Source organism: Lytechinus pictus, chromosome 18, assembly GCF_037042905.1.
Source record: "Lytechinus pictus isolate F3 Inbred chromosome 18, Lp3.0, whole genome shotgun sequence".
Classification (NCBI taxonomy): domain Eukaryota; kingdom Metazoa; phylum Echinodermata; class Echinoidea; order Temnopleuroida; family Toxopneustidae; genus Lytechinus; species Lytechinus pictus.
In genome coordinates this window covers 15,053,356-15,073,921 of record NC_087262.1, presented here as the reverse complement: position 1 = coordinate 15,073,921, position 20,566 = coordinate 15,053,356, and the positions used below count along the sequence as shown (strand labels likewise).

At 39.9% G+C, this 20,566-nt stretch overlaps 2 protein-coding genes across 2 annotated transcripts; one reads left to right on the top strand and one right to left on the bottom strand.

Annotated features, from left to right (window-relative positions):
* Window positions 1-965: 965 nt before the first annotated feature.
* Window positions 966-15,058, top strand: LOC129281982 (arylsulfatase B-like). Its single transcript, XM_054917912.2, has 9 exons — window positions 966-1,103; window positions 2,760-3,044; window positions 3,564-3,750; window positions 4,238-4,434; window positions 5,217-5,424; window positions 6,679-6,928; window positions 7,240-7,448; window positions 11,710-11,849; window positions 12,233-15,058. The coding sequence occupies exons 2-9, from the start codon at window positions 2,763-2,765 to the stop codon at window positions 12,356-12,358; spliced, it is 1,599 nt and encodes a 532-aa protein (XP_054773887.2). The 5' UTR covers window positions 966-1,103; window positions 2,760-2,762; the 3' UTR covers window positions 12,359-15,058.
* A 3,658-nt stretch (window positions 15,059-18,716) lies between these two features.
* LOC129281836 (sperm-tail PG-rich repeat-containing protein 2-like) lies at window positions 18,717-20,288 on the bottom strand. Its single transcript, XM_054917760.2, has one exon. It carries the CDS (start codon window positions 20,286-20,288, stop codon window positions 18,717-18,719), a length of 1,572 nt encoding a protein of 523 aa, XP_054773735.2.
* Window positions 20,289-20,566: the final 278 nt, after the last annotated feature.

Sequence of the window (20,566 nt, the reverse complement as noted above, 5' to 3'; positions counted from 1 at the left end):
AATAAAGATTATTATTCCGTTTTGCCTGAAATGCACCCAAAACGGGGAAAATTAAACTTAAAAGGGGGGAAAAACGTGACCTCAGCTGTCGCGCAACTTCACTTCCCTGTTTTATCCGGGTAAGTTTTAACCATCAAATAATTTTCACAGAAGTACGGAGTTTTAGACATATTGGAAATCATAAACTTTGTTTCCGAATCCGATTATTTAAAATCCAAGGTTGTGAAAGAGAAATGCTGCAAGGTATTTCCTGCTGAGATATGTGTGCATGCACTCGTGAACTAGCGGTATCACTGGTATGTTGTGAAAAGTCACTTATCATTTGAAAAATAATAAATTGTGTAGTTTGTTTGCATTTGTGTTTCTTGTATTGATATTAATTAGATCCCCTCTTGGCCATTTAAAAAGCGACATATTCCGAAGCTTCAAGGGGCTCCGCCCCCTCGAGTCCACCAGGGGCCCCTCAGCAATATTTCGCTCGTTAGCGCAGTGGAGCAGTACAGATTCTCAACAAGAAATGTGAAGCTTCAACAAAAGTAATTGAGAATGACTGGTCTAGCATAGGCCTATACATTACTTGGTACTTGGTATGATCTTCCTCCGAAATACTCCAAGAAGCGTTTAGTTTTTATTGACCAATGAAATAATTGAATAATTGAATCAATCAATCAGTCAGCCATAATTTAAACCAAAAACCCAAGCAAATTTTTTACAAAAGTTTATATAGAACCACCTACGGGGGGCAGAGGGGCAGTCTGCCCCCCCCCCCCCCTGACGAGCCACCACCCATGCATGTATCCCTGCCCCCCAGACGAGCTTGAAAGACCTTTTTGCCCCCCTGACGAAAATCCTGGAAAATCCTAGGTACGCCAGTGTAGAGTTGGACAAAGCGCTTTATCCAACTCTATGTATAGAACCCACATTCATCGCAGTGTGATGACGTCACTTTCGTAAAAAAGTCACATGACACTTTCATAAACAAGATCACATGATCGATCAAATTTACTTTACCTGTCCTGGTTCGGCCTGCTGTAATTTTGCTTTTTAACATTGTCCACCTCAATGCATGTTAATTTGCTGTTCTTGATCGAGGCACGGTAAATGTGAGTATTTGAATAAAAAATGGGTCACCATGTAAAATATCTACGACTTAGCGTATTAATTAAAAACAAAACTTGCTAGCCAGCTAGCGCCAGAGAGAGGAGTTAGAAAATACTTTCGTGCATGCCCATGTATTCAAATCGATGTTGGTGATAACCGGGCGGTATAGGGCCTGCGCTACAACGATAAGGCTTCCGAGGCGCGACGCTTCCCGGGCGGATCAGGGACAACTCGACCCTGTCTCTAACCAGGGCCCTTCGCTAAAGGAGGTGCCCCCCCCCCAACTAATTTGAATATTGTGAAAAAATCTACGCTGCCGTCGGGAAAAATGAAGAAAAGGGGCGAGAGGAAAAAAGAAGGGGGAAAGAGGAAAGAATTGTTGTTGAGGAAAGAAAAAAAGGGAGAGAAGAGAAAGAAAAAAAAGAGAGAAAAGGGCAAAGACAAAGAGGAAAATAAAAAAAGGAAGCAAAAGAAATCAGAGAGAGAGAAGGGGACGGGTAGACAAGGTTTTGTGTCGGTTTGATCAAAGATGCAGAGCCGGAGATGTTAAAAAATTATAAATTGTCTGTTACGCAAAAACATGAATTTTGGAGCATATCGCTGACAGAAATAGAGCTAAGTATGTCGGTCTTGGTATGATATAGACCAATAAATGGGTCTATTTCTGTCAGGGGTATGCTCCGCTGAGACTTCGTCTGGCTCAACGGTATCCCTTCTGTCAATAGTCCGATGACGGCCATTGGGCTCGAAAAGGTGGAAATTCGACCGATGCTTAACTACAGCGTCTACGGAGAAAGGGTAGCACACCCTCCTCGTTTACTGCATAATTCCAGCTTTTGATGGGAGAAAAGAGTGCAATAAAGAAGAAATAATAGTGAATATAATCAGCTTACCACCTCAATGAACTTAGACCATGTTGGGGGAATCAACATCAAAATCTTAACCTAAGGTTAAGTTTTTGAAATGTCATCATAAATTAGAAAATATATGGACCTAGTTCATGAAACTTATACATAAGGTTAATCAAGTATCACTGAACATCCTGCATGAATTTCACGACACATGACCAAGGTCAAAGGTCATTTAGGGTCAATGAACTTTGGCCGAATTGGGGGTATCTGTTGAATTACCATCATAACTTTGAAAGTTTATGGATCTGATTCATGAAACTTGGACATAATAGTAATCAAGTATTACTGAACATCCTGTGCAAGTTTCAGGTCACATGATCAAGGTCAAAGGTCATTTAGGGTCAATGAACTTTGGCCAAATTGGGGTATTTGTTGAATTACAGCCATAAATTTGAAAGTGTGTTGGTCTAGTTCATAAAACTTGGACATAAGAGTAATCAAGTATCACTGAACATCCTGTGCGAGTTTCAGGTCACATGATCAAGGTCAAAGGTCATTTAAGGTCAAAGAACTTTGGCCACGTTGGGGGTATTTGTTGAATTGCCATCATATCTCTAAGTGTATTGGTCTAATTCATAAAACGTGGAAATACGAGTAACCAAGTATCACTGAACATCTTGTGCGAGTTATAGTAGTTTTCAAAATCAGCACTGCTGCTATATTGAATCGCGTGATGCAGGTGAGACGGCCAGAGGCATTCCACTTGTTATACTAATTATATCAATTTATTGATTTCTATTTTTATAGGAAATGAAAATGCCTAAGGCTAACCAATGGCATATGCTGGTGGAGGCTCTTTTCATTGCTGTTCTGATATCCACCAGCTTGATTAAAGGTGCGGCAGGCAAGCCCCCTCACATTGTTTTCATCGTGGCTGATGACTATGGATGGTTTGACATCGGATATCACAATTCTACAATCAAGACACCTATCTTGGACCAACTGGCCAGCCAAGGGGTCAAGCTGGAAAACTACTATGTCCAGCCCATCTGTTCACCGAGCAGGAGTCAGTTGATGACTGGTAGATACCAGGTATAAACCCTCTGCACTTTCTTTTATCATTGTGTGCTACCTTCCAATTTAAAAGTGATACTGGCCTGGCACATCATACTTAAAATATTTTTATACTCATTGTGTAGCGCACTTTGCCATATATATTTTTTTTTTTGGGGGGGGGTGGTAGGGAGTACAGTATAATCAGGTTTTCAAAACTTTAATATGGGACACTCTATGCATGTCTGGTTTACATTTATATGCTACACTTCAGTAATAATGCACTTAGAAGGTAATATTCATTCTCCTGAAGACAAGAACACCCTTGTCAAAACATGAAGTTTGGGTGGTCATTTTCAGGACCAACATACAATGTATGTCCATGAGAGAATACATTGTGTACCGTGAAGCCAGTACACTCAGGTGAAATTCTAATGAAATGTCATTTCATGATTTTCATGTTTACCCCTAGAAATTGCATCATTAGACAGAATAAAGTAGCATTGTGAAGAAAATATCAAGACTGAAGTTATTGATCAATCCCTCACATTTACTCAGATCCATACAGGTCTTCAGCATTTTGTCATCATCGCTCCTCAACCCAACTGCCTACCCCTCAATGAGACGACACTACCCCAGAAGCTTAAGGAGACTGGCTATGCCACACACCTGGTGGGAAAGTGGCATCTGGGCTTCTACAAGAATGAATGCATGCCTCTCCAACGTGGCTTTGATTCTTCATTTGGTAAGTTCCTCAGCGTGCAAGACCGTTTCAGAATGATAAGGGGGAAGTTGCAGCATGTAAAAAATGACTGTGCTGCACTCGACCCAGGTGAGGTGAATGGGTACCCGGTAGGATTTATTCCTTGAATGCTTTAGCGCCTATATGGCCGCTCAGCTACAGCCGGGGTAATAATATACCAAGTATATTTTCAGCGCCTTGAGCACATAATCAATGTGGATTTGGCGCTTTAGAAATACTCTATATTATTATTATTATTATTATTAAAAAAGAATAATGCTGTCTTTGACCCAATCATTCTACATCTATTTGATTACATTCTTTTATGTGTTAATAGTAATAAATGGAATTTCTTACTGCAGCCATGTCATTAATTGTTTGCTCCTTTTATACAAGGTTTGGTTTACATTTTATCCTGAGGTAATTAATATCTGTAATTCACTCCATACACAATATTTTTTTTTTTTTTTTAATGGATTGCTCTGTACAGGTTACTTGAGTGGTTGTCAAGACTACTGGACCCACTTCCGTTCCGGGCCATTCCCTTGGTTTGAAGCAGGAGATCACTGGCTTGGTATTGACTATTGGGACAACAACCGTGTCGCGTGGGAGTACACAGGAAACTACTCACAGTTTGTTTTCACTGAAAGAGCCCAGAGGGTGATACAGCAGCATAATCCAAATCAGGTACTGCGTTTTGTCATGCCTTGACTCGGGGGATATGTGACAGACATAGGCCAAAATTCACAAAAGAGGTTTTGAACTTGCAAATTTGCATATTTCCTTTACTCAATTGTGCTTATTTCTGTGCGTATACCGAGGAAGGGCCATCAATAGGTGCATACTTTTTACAAAGGTTTCATGCTTGAATGATTATACAAGAAGTGTGTGGAATCCGTGATCTGGTACCCCCTCTCCTAGTTTAAACCTCTTAATTTTATTTTTTCTATTACACGTTTTGGCTGTTCATCTACCCTTCCGCCAATCTTAACTTGTGAACGCTCAAGAATTGATGAATGGATTACACTGTAGATTACAATGTAGATGTAGATCCAGTATTAAACAGTGTAGGTGGAATGGTGAAAGTCAAAGTTGAGCAATTTTCATGAACTTCATTGCTATGACCAATGTTAGTTGCCAGTCGATCTGTTAGGTTTTGGACTTTGCAGTCATTATTAAAGTGAAGAAGAGAAATGGAAATGGTCATAGGTCATTTTATGGAAATTGCATGTGTACCTGATATGTAAAGAGCTGAGCAACTATTATCCCTTTTTAAACTCACCCCCAAGACCCTTATCATACATGTGGTATAAAGTACAAATACAATCATTGTAAACATTTGCTCAGAGGTTGGATCAACTAAATCGAAAGAAGAAAAATTTGATTGTTGAACTTTGGAGTTTTTTTTTGCCATGATGAAGATATATGGAAGTTTTAGGGGTAAAACTTTCCTGATTTATCTTTTACAGCCTCTTTTCCTGTACCTACCGCTTCAGTCTGTCCATGGGCCCTTGCAGGTCCCTGATAAGTACAAGAAACCGTATGCTCATTTCAACAATGCAAACAGGGAGACATATGCAGGTATGGTAGCCACGATGGATGAAGCCGTTGGGAAGATCGTAGACTCCTTGAAAGAGGCTGGACTTTGGGAAGATACTGTTCTTGTGTTTACAACAGGTTAGTGTTTTAGTGATGATGATGGTGATAGTGACGATGATGATGATGTTTATGATGATTGTGATCATGATTATGATGGTGGTGAAGATGATAGTGATGATGATGAATCTAGATGATGGTGAACAATGAGTAGGATGTTGATGACTATGATGGTAGATGATGTTGATGATCAAAATGATGATGACTATGATGACGCCAATGATGATGATGGTGGTGATGATGATGACGATGATGATCGGTGGTGATGATGATGATCGATGGTTATGATGATGATGATCGGTGGTTATGATGATGATGATGATGATGATGATGATGATGGGTGGTGATGATGAGGATAAGGATGTTGATGGGGAAGACAGGACAATAATTCTCTTATCTAAGACTAGTGGAATGATCAGGGGCTGTATTTATAAATCCTTAGTACATCTACTTAGTAGATAAAATTGCATAATAATTCACAATACTTCCACCCGCAGAAAATGAATTGTGCTGTTGATATTTTCAACAAACAGTGTTTGTTTTCTACCCTCTTGGCATGGACCTATTCCCACCACTATGGGCACTCATGAAATAAGTTACAGTTCCGATATACACAGAGTTATGTTGTTGAGCAATTCTTTTGTCATGACTTTGCGGGTGCAAAGTCATGTGTAACTTCTGAATTACGTACCCAGTGGGTGTTTCCCAAAGATGCTTCCAAGATATTTTTTCAGGTCGAGCATTCAATCTAAAGTCATGGAAATGTCCTAGTGGGCAATTCCATAGGTTGGTGGACGAGCTCAATGTGTCTTTGTACTGTATAGCCCATCTGAACCGTAACGTGAGTAACCACTTTATCTGCACCCCTAGTAAAAACCATGTGTTCTTTATTTTTTTAATTATATACAAATTTGTCTCCCTAATATACTTCTTTGAAATGGATATAATGAACTTTCATAAAAGCCTTGTATGAGGACACTTTTCACTTATGTCCACTTTTCATTTTATGCATGTCCAAATCATGTAACATGAGTAACCGACACATTTCAAAGATTTGCCAGGAGCATAAAGAAATTATACAAATGATAGTCAGACTGTGTACTTTGTTGTGATAAAGAGATGTTTAGTTCCTATTAATAATAATGGAGTTACAGCTCCAAGTATGAGTCAAGGTGTCTCCAAATGTAACGTGGGTAACCGTGGAATAGCCCTAGTGCATTATTCAAACTTCTCCAAAAAGTCTTCAACATTCCATCCTTTTCTTTTTGTTTTCAGATAATGGTGGAGACCCAGGTGCAGCCGGTATCAACTGGCCCCTGAGGGGAACCAAGAACAGTCTCTGGGAGGGTGGTGTCCATGGCACTGGGTTCATCACAGGACCGATGATACCTGCAGGAATGCAAGGCACTGTCAACAAAGACTTAATGCACATCAGTGACTGGTTCCCAACGCTTATAGAGGGTGTCGCCGGGGGGAGCACAGCCGGCCTGGCTCTTGACAGCTATAACTTGTGGGACTCTATCACGTAAGTTGGAAGTCTGAGATCAATATGGCTACAAATTCCTGGGGTAATGTAAAGAAAATGACTGAATAATGTTTTTTGTCAAAATACCTCTCAGGATGATGACAGTTTCTTAGAACACTGAAATAAATAGGTATAATTATGGCACCACAGAAATTTAGAATCAATATCTTCAATTCAATATTTCTTCAAGACAAAGATCAAGAAGGAGAAGGACAAAGAGAAGAAGAAGAGAAGGGAAAATGAGGAGAGGATAATCAAAATGAAAGATTACTCATCTCTCACCCCACTTACTTTTACTTTTTTTTCTCCAGGAAGGGAGGACCTTCCCCTAGGAAAGAACTCCTTCACAACATTGACCCCTTGATCCGGGCTGACCATGCCATGGGCTACGGCATTGATGAAGAAACGAGCCTGATCTATCCACTGTCCGGCGTTTACCCCAAGATGGCAGCAAACTTCTCAACGACTATGAGAGCGGCCATCCGAATGGGGGATTGGAAGCTCCTTACTGGCTTACCAGGTAGATGCTCTTAGTCTTACGCTTTGCATGTAGATTCGAAATGCGCCATCTTGTGCCCAATCGCAAATAACAAACAGATTCAATCAATCTCATTTTTTCCTTGTTATTTTGCCAATGTTTTGAACTAGTTTTCATGAATAGACGCATAGAATAAGAAGCTTGAATTTTGATTATACTTCATGGTCTAAAGAATGAAATACAGTCCGACCTCTCTTATCCGGCCTCCCCTTATCCGGATATCTCTGTTATCCGGACGCACACTTGCCGAGATTTTTTTTTTTTTTCAAATTCAATCTAGTACGTGGGTTTATGAGATTTCAATCTTAACTCAATCCTACACACACTCACTTTGATTACATATATTTTCCAATATAGTCCATCTACAAAAACATTATTTTTCATGAAAATATCTCGCCCAAATCACAGAAAGAGCTTAAGACAGGATATTTTTCCAGTAAATCAGGGCGCAGCGCAAACATTTCATCACGTTCTCTTTTTATTTCTCGGGGAAAGAACACGTCTCGCTAGCTAGCGCTAGGCCTCAATACGGACAGCGCCATCTACATACCTGCCAACCATTCCGATTTTGGCGGAATTATACCGATTTTTGGACCTCCATTCCGAATTCCGAATTTTAAAACCAAAATTCCGATTTTTGGGTTACCCGGTAATCAATTTAGTGTTGAAATTATTGAAACGGCTGTATGATGCGACTAACGCATGCACGGCTGTAAGATGCGACTAACGCATAAACGACTGGAGCACACGGCTACGCAAATACACAGTAAACGGCGCGCAAACACTGCTAAGTGCCCAGTTCCATTGCAAATGCATGTGAAAATAACGAGCGTACACGCTATTCTTCGATGTTATCGTTGACTTCCGGAAAAAAATGGCGGCTGATATCGGCTCGCGAAAGTGCCAGTTTTTAGTGAGGACATGTTTTCACAATCCACGAACATCGGAAAAACTGTAAAAATTTCACTTTTTTAGACCCCTTGTTTCCTAACTACGATGTTAAGAATCACCGATGGTGATATTTTTTATGCGAAATGTGGTGATTTAGGTAAGAAGAAATCACTTTATTTGAAGTATTGCCCATGTCGCCGGATGATTTTGTAGTGTGGGAGTGAGTTAGAGAATGTGTAGTGTACATGTCTAGAGTGTGTTGGTGATTTCAGTGGTATATTGCTTGTCTGCTGGGCTGCGCTGAAGTAATGGCTGCACACCGACGCAGTTACTCTAACTTTTAGATCTATCCCAACGCAATTTTAACATTGATCTGTACTTTATTTTCTCAAATAATTGTCAAATTTTCGAGGAAGAAAGGAGATTTTCAACTCTTGATCTCAATTTAGCCTTCGAAGTCAAACACCAAATCTACTTGCTTCGCTTGCCTAAACTCCCGGCGCCCGCCGAGTTGCTGCGCCTCAGCCTTCCCGTCTCGCCGGCGCACCGCAAGTGCTGTGGTGGGTGCGGGTCGGGCGCATGCAGCCGTTAGTTTCAGCTCCGTTTTTATCATGGTTGAAAATCTGCTTTCTTATACCAACAAACACTTATCCATTGTAGTTTATGATAGAACCTTGTCCTCGGTCAGTAACCCCTGTGTGGTGAAATAAGATTGTCAATGTTTGGCTTATTTCCTCTTGACTTGATGCATGATTGCATTGATGATGTAGGTTGGATAAATAGATGTTTGATTTTTTGGCGCATCAATTTTTAATAAAGTAGGGCTAACTTAAATCTAAATTTATCATAAAAAATATGCCCTGGCCCAAAATTCAATTGAATTCTTGAAATAATTTTTTTTCTAATTGAAAAGAGAATCTGCATCAATCTTTTTCCACCAATAGAGGGCCTCACAAAAATATGTTAAAATTAAAGTTTTTGAGAGATCTGGTGAACAAGAAAAATTATTCCTTACAGATTTAGATGAAAACAAATCACACCTGAATGAAATTAGGTGGGTTTTTGTCACAAAAGTGATATTTTAAATACCTTTTCTAAATTTTTAATTGATAAATTAAGGTCGACTACATGTAGGTCATCCTCTGGTGTGGTAATGAGGGTAAATTTGCTTTAAAAGGTGTAGGGAAATGCTACTTTTACATGGTGTAAATGCAAAGAGTCCTTACCGTTGGAGCGGGCCGGACACCCGCTCGGTGCCGTCGTAGCTTTGATACTGATTTTTTATTATCAAAGGTTGGCAGGTATGCATCTATCATGTTTGAGCCTACACTCGCTATAACAATGGCTGACATTGCAAAGCTGCGATACCCGCCGCGATGATCTAATTGTAAAACTTAGTTTCATCGAGTCATTCTCTTCTTTCGAGGTATGCTCGATGTATACCTCAATCATTTTAGCAGGTAAATTATCCAAGAGTTTTGGCCATCGATCGATTTCATTTCTGTAAAAATACCGCCTATAATTTGCACTGACACTGCAGTGAATACTGTCTGTATGCCCACTACAATAGATTACGTGTAGCTACCGCCGTTTGGGGAGGCAGCTGTGTGTATTTGATATTGGGTCTCCCAGATCCGGATAAGTCCCTTATCCGGATTGGTGCTGGTCCCAACGTGGCCGGATAAGAGGTCGGACTGTAAAAAGAATTCCTTGAATGTACCAACATCTAGGTACCATCAGGGTAGCTGGACTAAAGCTGGGGTAATTAATGTTGCACTTAGGCCGTGTTTATGCTTCCACTTTTCCGGCCAGAATCAGCGTTTCCAAACGTGATTAGTCCAAAACACGGTTGCGTCCATGCTTACTTTCATTTAAACGCTGTTTCAAAACGCCGATCGTAAACTCACATAAAGGTGCGTTTGTAAACGTCATTTGACCAGAATCAGGCTTTCTTGGGAAGTATAAACAGAACCACGATCGTAAACGTGTTTAAATTACGTCATTTGGTACATTCTTCCGGCGAGATGAAAATCCGCGGGCATATACAGTCGCATTGCTCCATGGTCGCATGTTACCTCCACGGAATTACCTTTCATCTCCCTTGTTTTGCATGTGAAGTACTTCCAATCTGTCATCACGATGAATGTTGAGGGATTTACACCCCCCCAAAAAAAAAAACACCTGGAACATTAGATATAATGAGGAAATATCGCCAGATGCCCCAGTAGAATAAACAAATAGATATTTTATTATTTTGTATACTTAATATTCTTTTTTTTTATTACTATTATCCTCACCATGGTGGAAATTATATGGCTATATCAAGAAGCTCCATGCAATGACTAAATTATCAGAAATTGTTCGATGTTTATGTAACAGTCGACGTACCTTCCCCATAACAACACTAAAAAAAAAAAGTTTCGAAAAAAAGGGCGCGCCCAATATGACCTCGCTTTCCTGCTCAACGAAAACTACGATGCGAAGCCAGCTGGAGATCGTGATTTCGCCTCTGAAAAGTTAAGCATAAACAGCACTCCCAGAACCACGTTTACGATCGGTGTTTTGAATCGACGTTTGAAAACGCTGATTCTGTCCTCGCAATTGAAGCATAAACACACCCTTAGAAGCATTGTATTATTGCTGATTTAAATGTTGCATATTTGTATCATTGTCAAGAAATTTTGATTAAGAAGTTACATTATCAATTCCACTTTTGGCTCGCCCACCAGAGGTGAAGGAATCCAAATGTCGTCCGTCCGTCACAAACATTATGAGACATAACTCCGCACCCGTAAGTCAAGTTTCAACCAAACTTGGATGGTAGATGTACTTTGGGGACCTGCATGTTATGCTGCAGTCGGAGTTCACATGGTAGGGTCAAAGGTCATTTTCAGGTCAACGTTAACGTTTACATGCAAGAGTCTTATAACACCTAACTCCGCAACCGTAAGTCATTTTTCACCCAAACTTGGGTTGTAGATCTACTGAGGAGACCTGAATGTCATGGCACAATCAAAGGTCACATGGTAAGGCCAAAGGTCATTTTTAGGTCAATGTTATGACACATAACTCTGCAGCCGTAAGTCACTTTTATACCAAACTTGGGTTGTAGGTGTACTTAGGAGACCTGCATATTATTGTGTTCGGAGGTCACATGGTAAGGTCAAAGTTCATTTTGAGGTCAGCATTAATGTTTACGTGCAAGACTCTTATGACAAATGTTATTCCATCCCAGTTATTTCACAATGAGGTTTGATACAATTCTGTTGCGTGCCCTCACAAATCACGATATTTCTGGTTATTTTCATAAGTTGGCGAGACACAAAATCGCTTTTGCCTTGTTTGTTTCTAGGAAGAAACGGCTGGTTTCCACCCCCTGAATGGAATATGAAAGCCTATACCCCAGTGGACCCTCCTCATAAATTGACATGGCTTTTCAACATAGCGGCTGACCCTAATGAGAAGAACGACCTGTCAGATCAACATCCCGAGGTAAAATAACATTTGATAACTACAGATGCAGGCATCCTTCTTCAAATTAGACTTAAAAATGAATAAATAAACTGATGAATGTATAAATATATTGATAAATGTAAAAAAAAGTAATGAATGATAATTCAGACATAGACAAATAAATGAATGAATGAATGAATGGATAGATATTACATTGAAATTATTAAACTTTTGATTAATGTATTGTAAAATGTAAAAATGCTATTTAACCTTTCATAATCTCTTCAAGTGTGCGTACATACATTATTTTGCCCGATAACAGCCAATTTGTAATTTATACCATTTCCATAATTATTGTAAGAACCGATGGCTACTTTGAACTTCTAACTAATCATTCATTTTACTACTTTTATTTCCTGTAGGTCGTTGCAGCGCTTGTTGATCGGTTAGAAGCGTATTACCAGACATCAGTACCTGTCAGGTTTCCCGATCAGACAGTTAAAGCCAACCCAGCATCACACCATGGTGTTTGGGGGCCATGGGAATAGCTGGATCCAATTGCTTGTAATGTGCTCTCCTAACAGGGGCTGCAGAACGGTGGGGGTGGGGTTTTTTAAATTTTTGTCAATGAACGTGTATAAAAATGTTGAAATGTTCAAAAAATGGTCAACCCCCCCGTCCCCCCTTTCAAAATGTTCTGCAGCCCTTAACTAACACGAGGGCCTATTTAATATTACTTAAGTTTATGATAACTTTATGATTGTACCCACCACCTTCAAAACCTTGATTGTGATTGGCTGCTGTAGCATGTTACCATGGTAATACCATAATCGCAAAGTCACCGTAAGTGCTCTGTGAAACAGGTCCAAGTACTTGATTTATTGGGAGGGAAATTTACATCAACCTGCAAGTTGATTTAATCGATTCCCTTTAGCACATTGGCAATTAATAAGTCTTTCATCAATTTTTGTACATTGTATTGTATTGTATTGTATTGTATTGTATTGTATTGTATTGTAATCTCAAAGCACAAATTATGTCATTATGTACAAGGTGAGCAGGGTTTTCTGTGTTAGAATTGGAAATTATTATATACAAGTATGTTGATGTCTTGCAAGTAAAGAAGTCAGTAAACTGAAATGATACATATAGATGGTTTGGGGGAGTGTTTATATACCCAAAGGTATGAGAGTTAAGATTTAAAAGCCGATTTCAGCATTTTCTTTTATTTTCAGATTTTTGTTAGTTTCCTCTTTACAAAAGTAGAGGAGCTTTTGCAAATTCAGCTGCTTTTTCAAACCCATATTTGTTGTCACAGCCCTGAAAACGTAGGGCTTTCTCTTGTTTTCATTTGAAATAAAACCTTAATAGTTCTTTCCTCCTTATATATGAAAAATATCACTGAACATAGTGAACACTTAACAGGTAGTGTTGAACTTAAAAAAAAAAAAACAGGCATTACATTCTTGTATCTGGAATGTTTTCTTATCTAATGAAGTTTCAAAAGTCACTCATACCCCAACTCATATACACACTCCCATGATATGGAGTTTTTTATTTGCTTCTAAAATCATCTCTTAAAACGAATAGAGTTGTGCTGAAAAGTTAGTGAACCCACTATAAAATGCACTCCTTTGTGCCGAGTGTTGAATGTAGACAAAAACACTACAGTGTTTGGTGAGCCCAGAGAAACAAACTTTACTGAATGTAATATTTTATCACCTGACTTCACAACTATATATCTTAAGCATGGCATAACTTGAACACTTTGAATATATTCATTTTCTGGTTGGGTTCACTAACTATTTAGCACCACTGTATACTGTTTATTTTAGGGGAGGGTTGTGACTGTTGTACCCTTGCCCTGAAATAAGTCAGAATTGACATCGTGCATCGTACTTGACTGGTGCTATCTACTTCTTGCCTTTTCTGTGTCTTGTTGGAGGTTAACTTCACAAATCATAAATACAAATAATGCATGATTATTGTTTTCAAGATTATACATGAAAGATGATTTGAAATGAAAAGAATGGAAATTATTACAAACAACTCAACTAACTTAAACCCTAAATTAATTAACCAGACCGATTAGAATAAAAAATAATCACCTTTTTGTGAATTTCATCTCCCATTAGACTTTGTACACAGAGTATAAAAATTAGCCATTTTCGACATGACATTGTCTTGTAAAAAGTCCTGTGGTGTCGCGATGCTATACCTGTATATCGCAAATTTGGTCTCAAAAGTTGCGCGAGACTTTAAAGAAAAAAATTGTAGAATTTGCAGCGCTATATTATCATGTTTTGGAAATATCGCGAAAAGCATTGAGGCCCCCCCCCCCCCCCAGTCCTTTTAGGCTTAATCCATAATTAAAAACTTGTATTGTGATTCACAAAACATATCTATTCTACAAAAGCAAGTTTCCTGCTCATTTGGTCTGTACCATGAATCCTGTTTTGAAACTCTTCTTTTCAGTCAGTCAATTAATGTCATGTTTCTGTGGAGTTATTGGTAAAGCCAATGGGCCAAAGTTAGTGTCAAGACTAATGATTGGTCACATGACATCTTTCATCCAATCATATGAATAGGATCCATATCGGCATTTTGTAATTATTGATATCCAAAGTCCTAGGCTATACATGTATCCATTGCAGTAGTTCATGAAAATTGGTGGTGGTTGTGACAGTCATGAAGAAAAGCAATTACAACCAAGTTGCAAATGACCTGCTGCACTTTGGTATTGGTTAATGTATTTTAGGAATATATAAAGGAAAATTTAATGGTACATGTAGACGTCAAAGAGTGTTGAGAATAGACTGAAATCATATATTTGCTGAATATTACTAGTATTTGTTACCCCTAAGTACAGCAGTACTATTCCTCCTACTACTACTACTACTACTACTACTACTACTACTACTACTACTACTACTACTACTACTACTACTACTACTACTTCTACTATTACTACTACTACTACTACCACCACCACCACCACTACTACTACTACCACAGTGTACTATTACAGAATGTATTGTTTATTTTGTGTGTTAAAATGCCTTAGAATATGAAGATTATGCATCCTATATTTTTGTATAAAAAGTAAGAGAAATTATGTTTGTATATTTTGGTTGATATTTATAAACCTACACTTAGGATTACATCATGGTAAACTAAAACTGACTAAATGAATTACTGTACAGTAGTTCTAAATGTTTAATAAATACATGGTATCAATATCTACAATATATGATTGTCTTATTTTCATTCATTGTAGCAGTTTTAAGAGAGTGGAGATGGAGAGAGAGGGAGAGAGAAGAGGGAGGATAGGGAGAGAGATAAGAGGAAAGATGGTAAAAGGGGGAGAGAGAAATTTCGGGTTATCACACACATGGGCGGAAATCCCAGGGGGGACGCATCCCCCTACCCAAAATAGTAGGGGGGACACAATATCAAATGTCCCCCCTACTATTTTGGTCTTTGATGATGAAAAGAAATACATCATTGAAAATCGAAATAAAACATGTATTTTGGACGAGATGACCTTACTTTTGGGGTCAAAACCTTGTTTGTTTGTTTTTTTTGCTTGTCAAATGACCTTACATTTGTTTTTTTTCTGTTTGTCAAATTTTCCAGCCCCTGGTCCCCCTACCTTTGGGGAGAGATTTCCGCCCTTGATCACATATAAAATATGTATGTGTATCTATATTGTTGAGTCAGCAAAATGCCAGAAATGACACATCACGCATGTACAATGCTGTAGTCTAATATATTGTGCAAAGTTTACGTAATATATGATTTGTATTCAAAGATTGTGAAATTATTAGGAGTTGGTTGGTAGAGACGTAAATAATAAACAAATATATCAGGCTTTGAGAAAGTATAGTGGAATTATTTATCCAAGGTTGGTCTGGCAATTACTATTTTTCCCAAGGGGCGAAGCCCCGAGGGAAATATAGTAGTTTTGCCCGTCCAACCGAGGATTAATAATTCCCACTATGCTTTCGAATGAAACGCCTGATATATTTGTTTTATATCCTACTTTTAATAATTTATAAAAAAAATATATGTGCTGAGCTTGCAAAGTCCGGTTACTTGAGTTGAATTACCTACTTTTCTCCGAGCCATCGCGCTCAGCGGAACGCAGATTAGTGCCTGCACCGACGCATCGCTGGACTTGCCCGGGAGAGAGAGCACGCTGGCCGGTGCAGCGGAGGAAGGATACAGAAGAAGAAGAAGGTGCGCCCGAGAGTTTAGCTAGATATCCAGTCAGCTTCCTCTACATTTAAAAAAATGATGAATTAATTTAAATGTTTACAACAATCCTGTTATATCTTTTGTTATAATAGTTTAGGCTGCTTTGTGTATTCATGTAAATACTTTGTATTTTTTGTGTTAAGTCTGTAATTGTGTTTTCTTATCAATACAAATTAAAGATTAAAAAAGTTTCATGTAAACTGACGAGTCCAAATGTAGGTCTCAGTGACAGCATGTTTACTATAAAAAAAAATCACCTTTTCACCTTATCCTTCATGTTAATCGAAATCGTGGCATATACCGGGGGCATATAGTAATGTTCATTCTCTCCCACTATTGGTGTGGGAATATCAACATCGTAAAGTATTCACTGGTGTCCCAATTAGTCACCCATTTTGGTGCTTGTAGAGGGAAAGAATTGGGGTCGGTCGGTTATTTTTTTTTTGGTATGATATGAAAAAGCCTTCATAATAATACAATAATATTCCGCTTTTATATAGCGCTTCATTCGTCGGAACGACGTGTCTAGGCTCCTGTGTTGAATTTCAAGCATTGCCAGAAAATTGCATATTTATTATCGTTCAACTCTTTGGTGTTGTCTTTAAGAACCTGGAAACATGGTGGGGTATTTTTAGGATTTTTTTTTTAGAAGAGGGATGAAGTCATTGCCAAGCCCGGGTGCATGCTGAACACCCAGAAATTTCACCCCGGTTTCAGATAAGACGGTCTTTTGCTTTCTCGGGCAGCCAAGACCACATGAAGGCCGAGCTCTTGTATGTGGACAATGGTTCAATTAACGACGAAAGTTTCGTGTAACCGTTTCTTATTCAAAACTTCTTGTAATAGAAAATTTACCAATAACAGTTTACAACTACTGAAATCCATCATTTCGATTGGCTGATAATGAACTTGTGAAATTGTGCATTTGTTACTATAAGGCTTTGTGGGTCGGGACCCTGAATGTTCTAGCGCCAATGTACTGGGGAAGATGGGGGGCACAGGCGTTCGAATGGAATTGGGGAGCATCAACCCGCCCACCCTGGATCCGCGCCTGCATGGGGCCGTTTCATAAAGCTGTTCGTAATTAAGATAAGAACGACTGGTGAACCTTTCTTACGCACTAAACCATCGCCAATGAATATACCATTTACCACAAGAAAGGATCACCAGTCGTTCTTAAAGTCGCTCTTAACTTACGAACAACTTTATGAAACCCCCACCTGGCCGGCCTATATGTTTTTACCGAAAAACTTACTAAATTATTTAAAAAAGAATTATCGTATTTCATTCTCACTAACTCTGCTCTCAGAATATCAATATGCAACCCATACAGGACACAAGACAACTCACACTTTGGAAATCTCCCCTTCCCTCTCCCACTCTCTCCCTCTCTCGCTCACTCTCATCATTACCCCCTTGATTATTGTCTATCACATAATTTCATCTAACTTTTCCAGATGGAGGAAGCAATTCCATTTTGTCTTTCATTTTCACTTTCTTTATCCATGCTATCGCTCTCGTTGTCTAATATGTCGGTCCATCTTCTGTCCTTCACTTTTCAGGCTTAAGTTCTCACCTTCTCCGAGGGGGTGATTCTAGGGTTCAAGGTGGCCAAACTTCAGCCAATCACAAAAGAATCTGATGAGCTTAAATGAAATTAAATTGGAATACTTAAATAAAACTTAGGATTATCACCTCACCCTTTTTAAAAAGAAGTCAGGGATTGTAAACTGGAACTAAACTGTACATCCTGTAGTCCCAGGTTACTGAGTTACTGGAGCTAAAGCATCATACCACAGTCAGACCAACGGAACTGACGTCAGACCTATCAAAGCTATTACATTAGTTCGCATGGCATTTCAACAGTCTTTTTGGAGTTGGTTTTGTTGGTGTGACTGTAACACTACTATCATTAGGGAGTCTTCGTAACCACTTCGCAGACGCTTTCTACAACGCATCAATTCCTTTGAAAGTGCAGGTCAAATCACAATGGACAGCTTAGAGGACATTGTCGAATATTGATGAACCGGAAAAGCAGATCGTCCGAAGATTCGGAGCTGAAGAAAATTGCAGATGAAATATGTCGTGAAAAAAACACAAGTCCAGAGCGACACTGCTGTTTTGATTCACCGATTTTCGACAAAGGCTGTTTTTTATGAGGGGTTTTGACTATAGATTTTATACGTTCAAGAGAGCGTCTGCGTCGTTTTTCGAACACTCCGTAAGATTTCATCAATGACCGACAATCAAAGTTACCTAGCAATTAATCGTGTGTTGATACCGATTGAAATAAAGCATCAATACAATATCAGTATCCTATGTTCCGCTTTATTCATTGTTTCCAATCACATGACCACATGATAATTATGTCTTTTCCTTTCGTACTTGAAAATCCCCAGTTTCGCCTGGATGGGCCTCATGTTATTCATTTTCTGTGGTTTTAAGTCATTCTGTCAAATTTCCTTACGGTGTATATTTATTTTTACTTTTTTAGTTTCAAAGGTCTCGGATTTACTGGTAATTTCAACGCTCCATCTATCCAAATAAAGCAGTCCAAACTATAGGCTATACCAACGGACCTTGTAGATCCATGGTTTACCTTATAGAATTGTGGGCATATGCCAATCAAAAGTCATAGATATTTTCCGATCAAGCGTCCCGAAGACGAACAGAATTCTGGAAAGCATATCCTTGATATACAAAAGGTGTGTTTCGACCTTTGAGCGTTGCCTTCGGACCGCTGAACCGACCCTTTACAGTTTGGTTCGTCTTGATGGTGAATGAGTTCGGAGCAGCACCTTCACTTCTTGGCTTCATCTTGCGTCTGGCCGTCATGCTGTACTTTGGTCCTGAATCCGTGTCCAGCTTAGGTGTGTAGGCCGTCGGTGCTGGGCCATCAATACGCTTGTCCGCACGGTCACACCTACCAGCCATGGTGAAACTTGGCGCCCTCTTGCCATCAGGTCTGTGGAGGGCACGGATGTTGTAATGGTTTGGGCCGGGTCCTTCGATCCCTGAGCCTCTGATAAGGTTAGTTCTCCTGCCCATGGAGTGTGCAGGGGCATAATTGTCTGTGAATGTTCGAGGTCGGAGGTACGTCCCAGGTCCAGGAGTGTCTTCGGCCGGTAGTAGGCGGGGGATTGGGTATTTGCAGATGCCCCGGAAGGAGTACACCGGGGCCTTCCTCATGGTTTTATCTGTAGTGTTATAGTGAGTCGGACCGGGGGTAGAAACCTCATCAGATTCAAACGGTCTGTACGTCATGGTAGCGAAGGGAGCATCCGAATACTTCAAAGAGTCGCGGAGAAAGTACGAATTTGGGCTGGGTCCAAAACTTTTGTGTTCATACGGCTGCCGGCTACGGATTGACATCGCCAAACCTTTGCCAATCTTGCTGGCAACATTGTAAGAGTTTGGAGCAGGCGACCCGTTAGACACCTGCCAATCTGCACGTAGTCGTTTTGCCAGTGAATACCCTGACTTGGTAGATTCTTCTCTGATGCTGTAGGCCGCAGGACCTGGGCCGAGCGACGAGGCTTGGACAGATCGTCCATGTCGGTGGAGAATTCCAAATGATTTGCACTTTCCTTTGTCAGTTATTTTCGGAGAGTATGCATTGGGGCCTGGGGTGGGAAGGCCACTTGTCGCTGTTCCAGATAGTGCATTGGTGGGGTGTCCCACGTTCGCTTCCGGTCGGTGTCGTGACGAGATGCTAGGTTTCGGAGCATGTTTGCCGGTGTTGAGGTAACGCACATTATGGGCAGGTCCGATAGTGTTCTCAGGATCTATCACCTCTTCTGTGATCATCATCTTTCCCTTGGCCTTCAAGGTGACAGACTTGACATTCCATATCAAATCTCCGGACGTGTTGTAGTCTCCAGGACCGGGAGCTTTCTGCTTGCCATCATATTTTCCTCGTCCTACTATGGAATACTGAGGTGCTGCTTGCTGCGTGAGTTCATGGTTTGGCAAGTAGTGTCCAGGACCTGGACTAGGAAAGGCATGCTGGGTTAGCGGTTTGCCCCCTTCAGGAACTATATAATCACCCATGGCTGTCCGGGTATGCATTGGTCGAGTTTCAAGTGGAAAAGTATCTTCTGTCCCCTCACCGCTGTCTGACGTATTGGTAGCATCTCCCTGTCTGCCATGACCCCGCTTTGCTGTCTTTGCAAATCCCTTTGTCAGATTATCCTCATCAGTTAACTCCTCAATAGTCTCCATAGTTTATTCAAACAGTATTGTTGGTGGCCGAGGGAAGGATCCACAAATTATCCACTTCTTAACTGCACTGAGGAGCAGCTTCATTTTGATAAATTCAATCATTAGATGGCGCGCGCGGGAAAGGATGGACGCGCACAGCGCGCATTCTGTGCGTCCTTGTAGCTGGTTACGCCATATGGTTACACTTTAAACTTGGCAATTTAAAGGGCCCTTGTTGGACGTCATATGATATCTCAATATTCAAACATATGCCTATACGGAATATTTCTGTTTAAATT

Coding starts and splice junctions, on each gene's coding strand:
- LOC129281982 (XM_054917912.2), top strand. CDS start 2,763: ATGAAAATGCCTAAGGCTAACCAATGGCATATGCTGGTGGAGGCTCTT. Junction 6,929..7,239: donor AACTTGTGGGACTCTATCAC/GTAAGTTGGAAG, acceptor TTTTTTCTCCAG/GAAGGGAGGACCTTCCCCTA. Junction 7,449..11,709: donor GCTCCTTACTGGCTTACCAG/GTAGATGCTCTT, acceptor GTTTGTTTCTAG/GAAGAAACGGCTGGTTTCCA.
- LOC129281836 (XM_054917760.2), bottom strand. CDS start 20,288: ATGGAGACTATTGAGGAGTTAACTGATGAGGATAATCTGACAAAGGGA.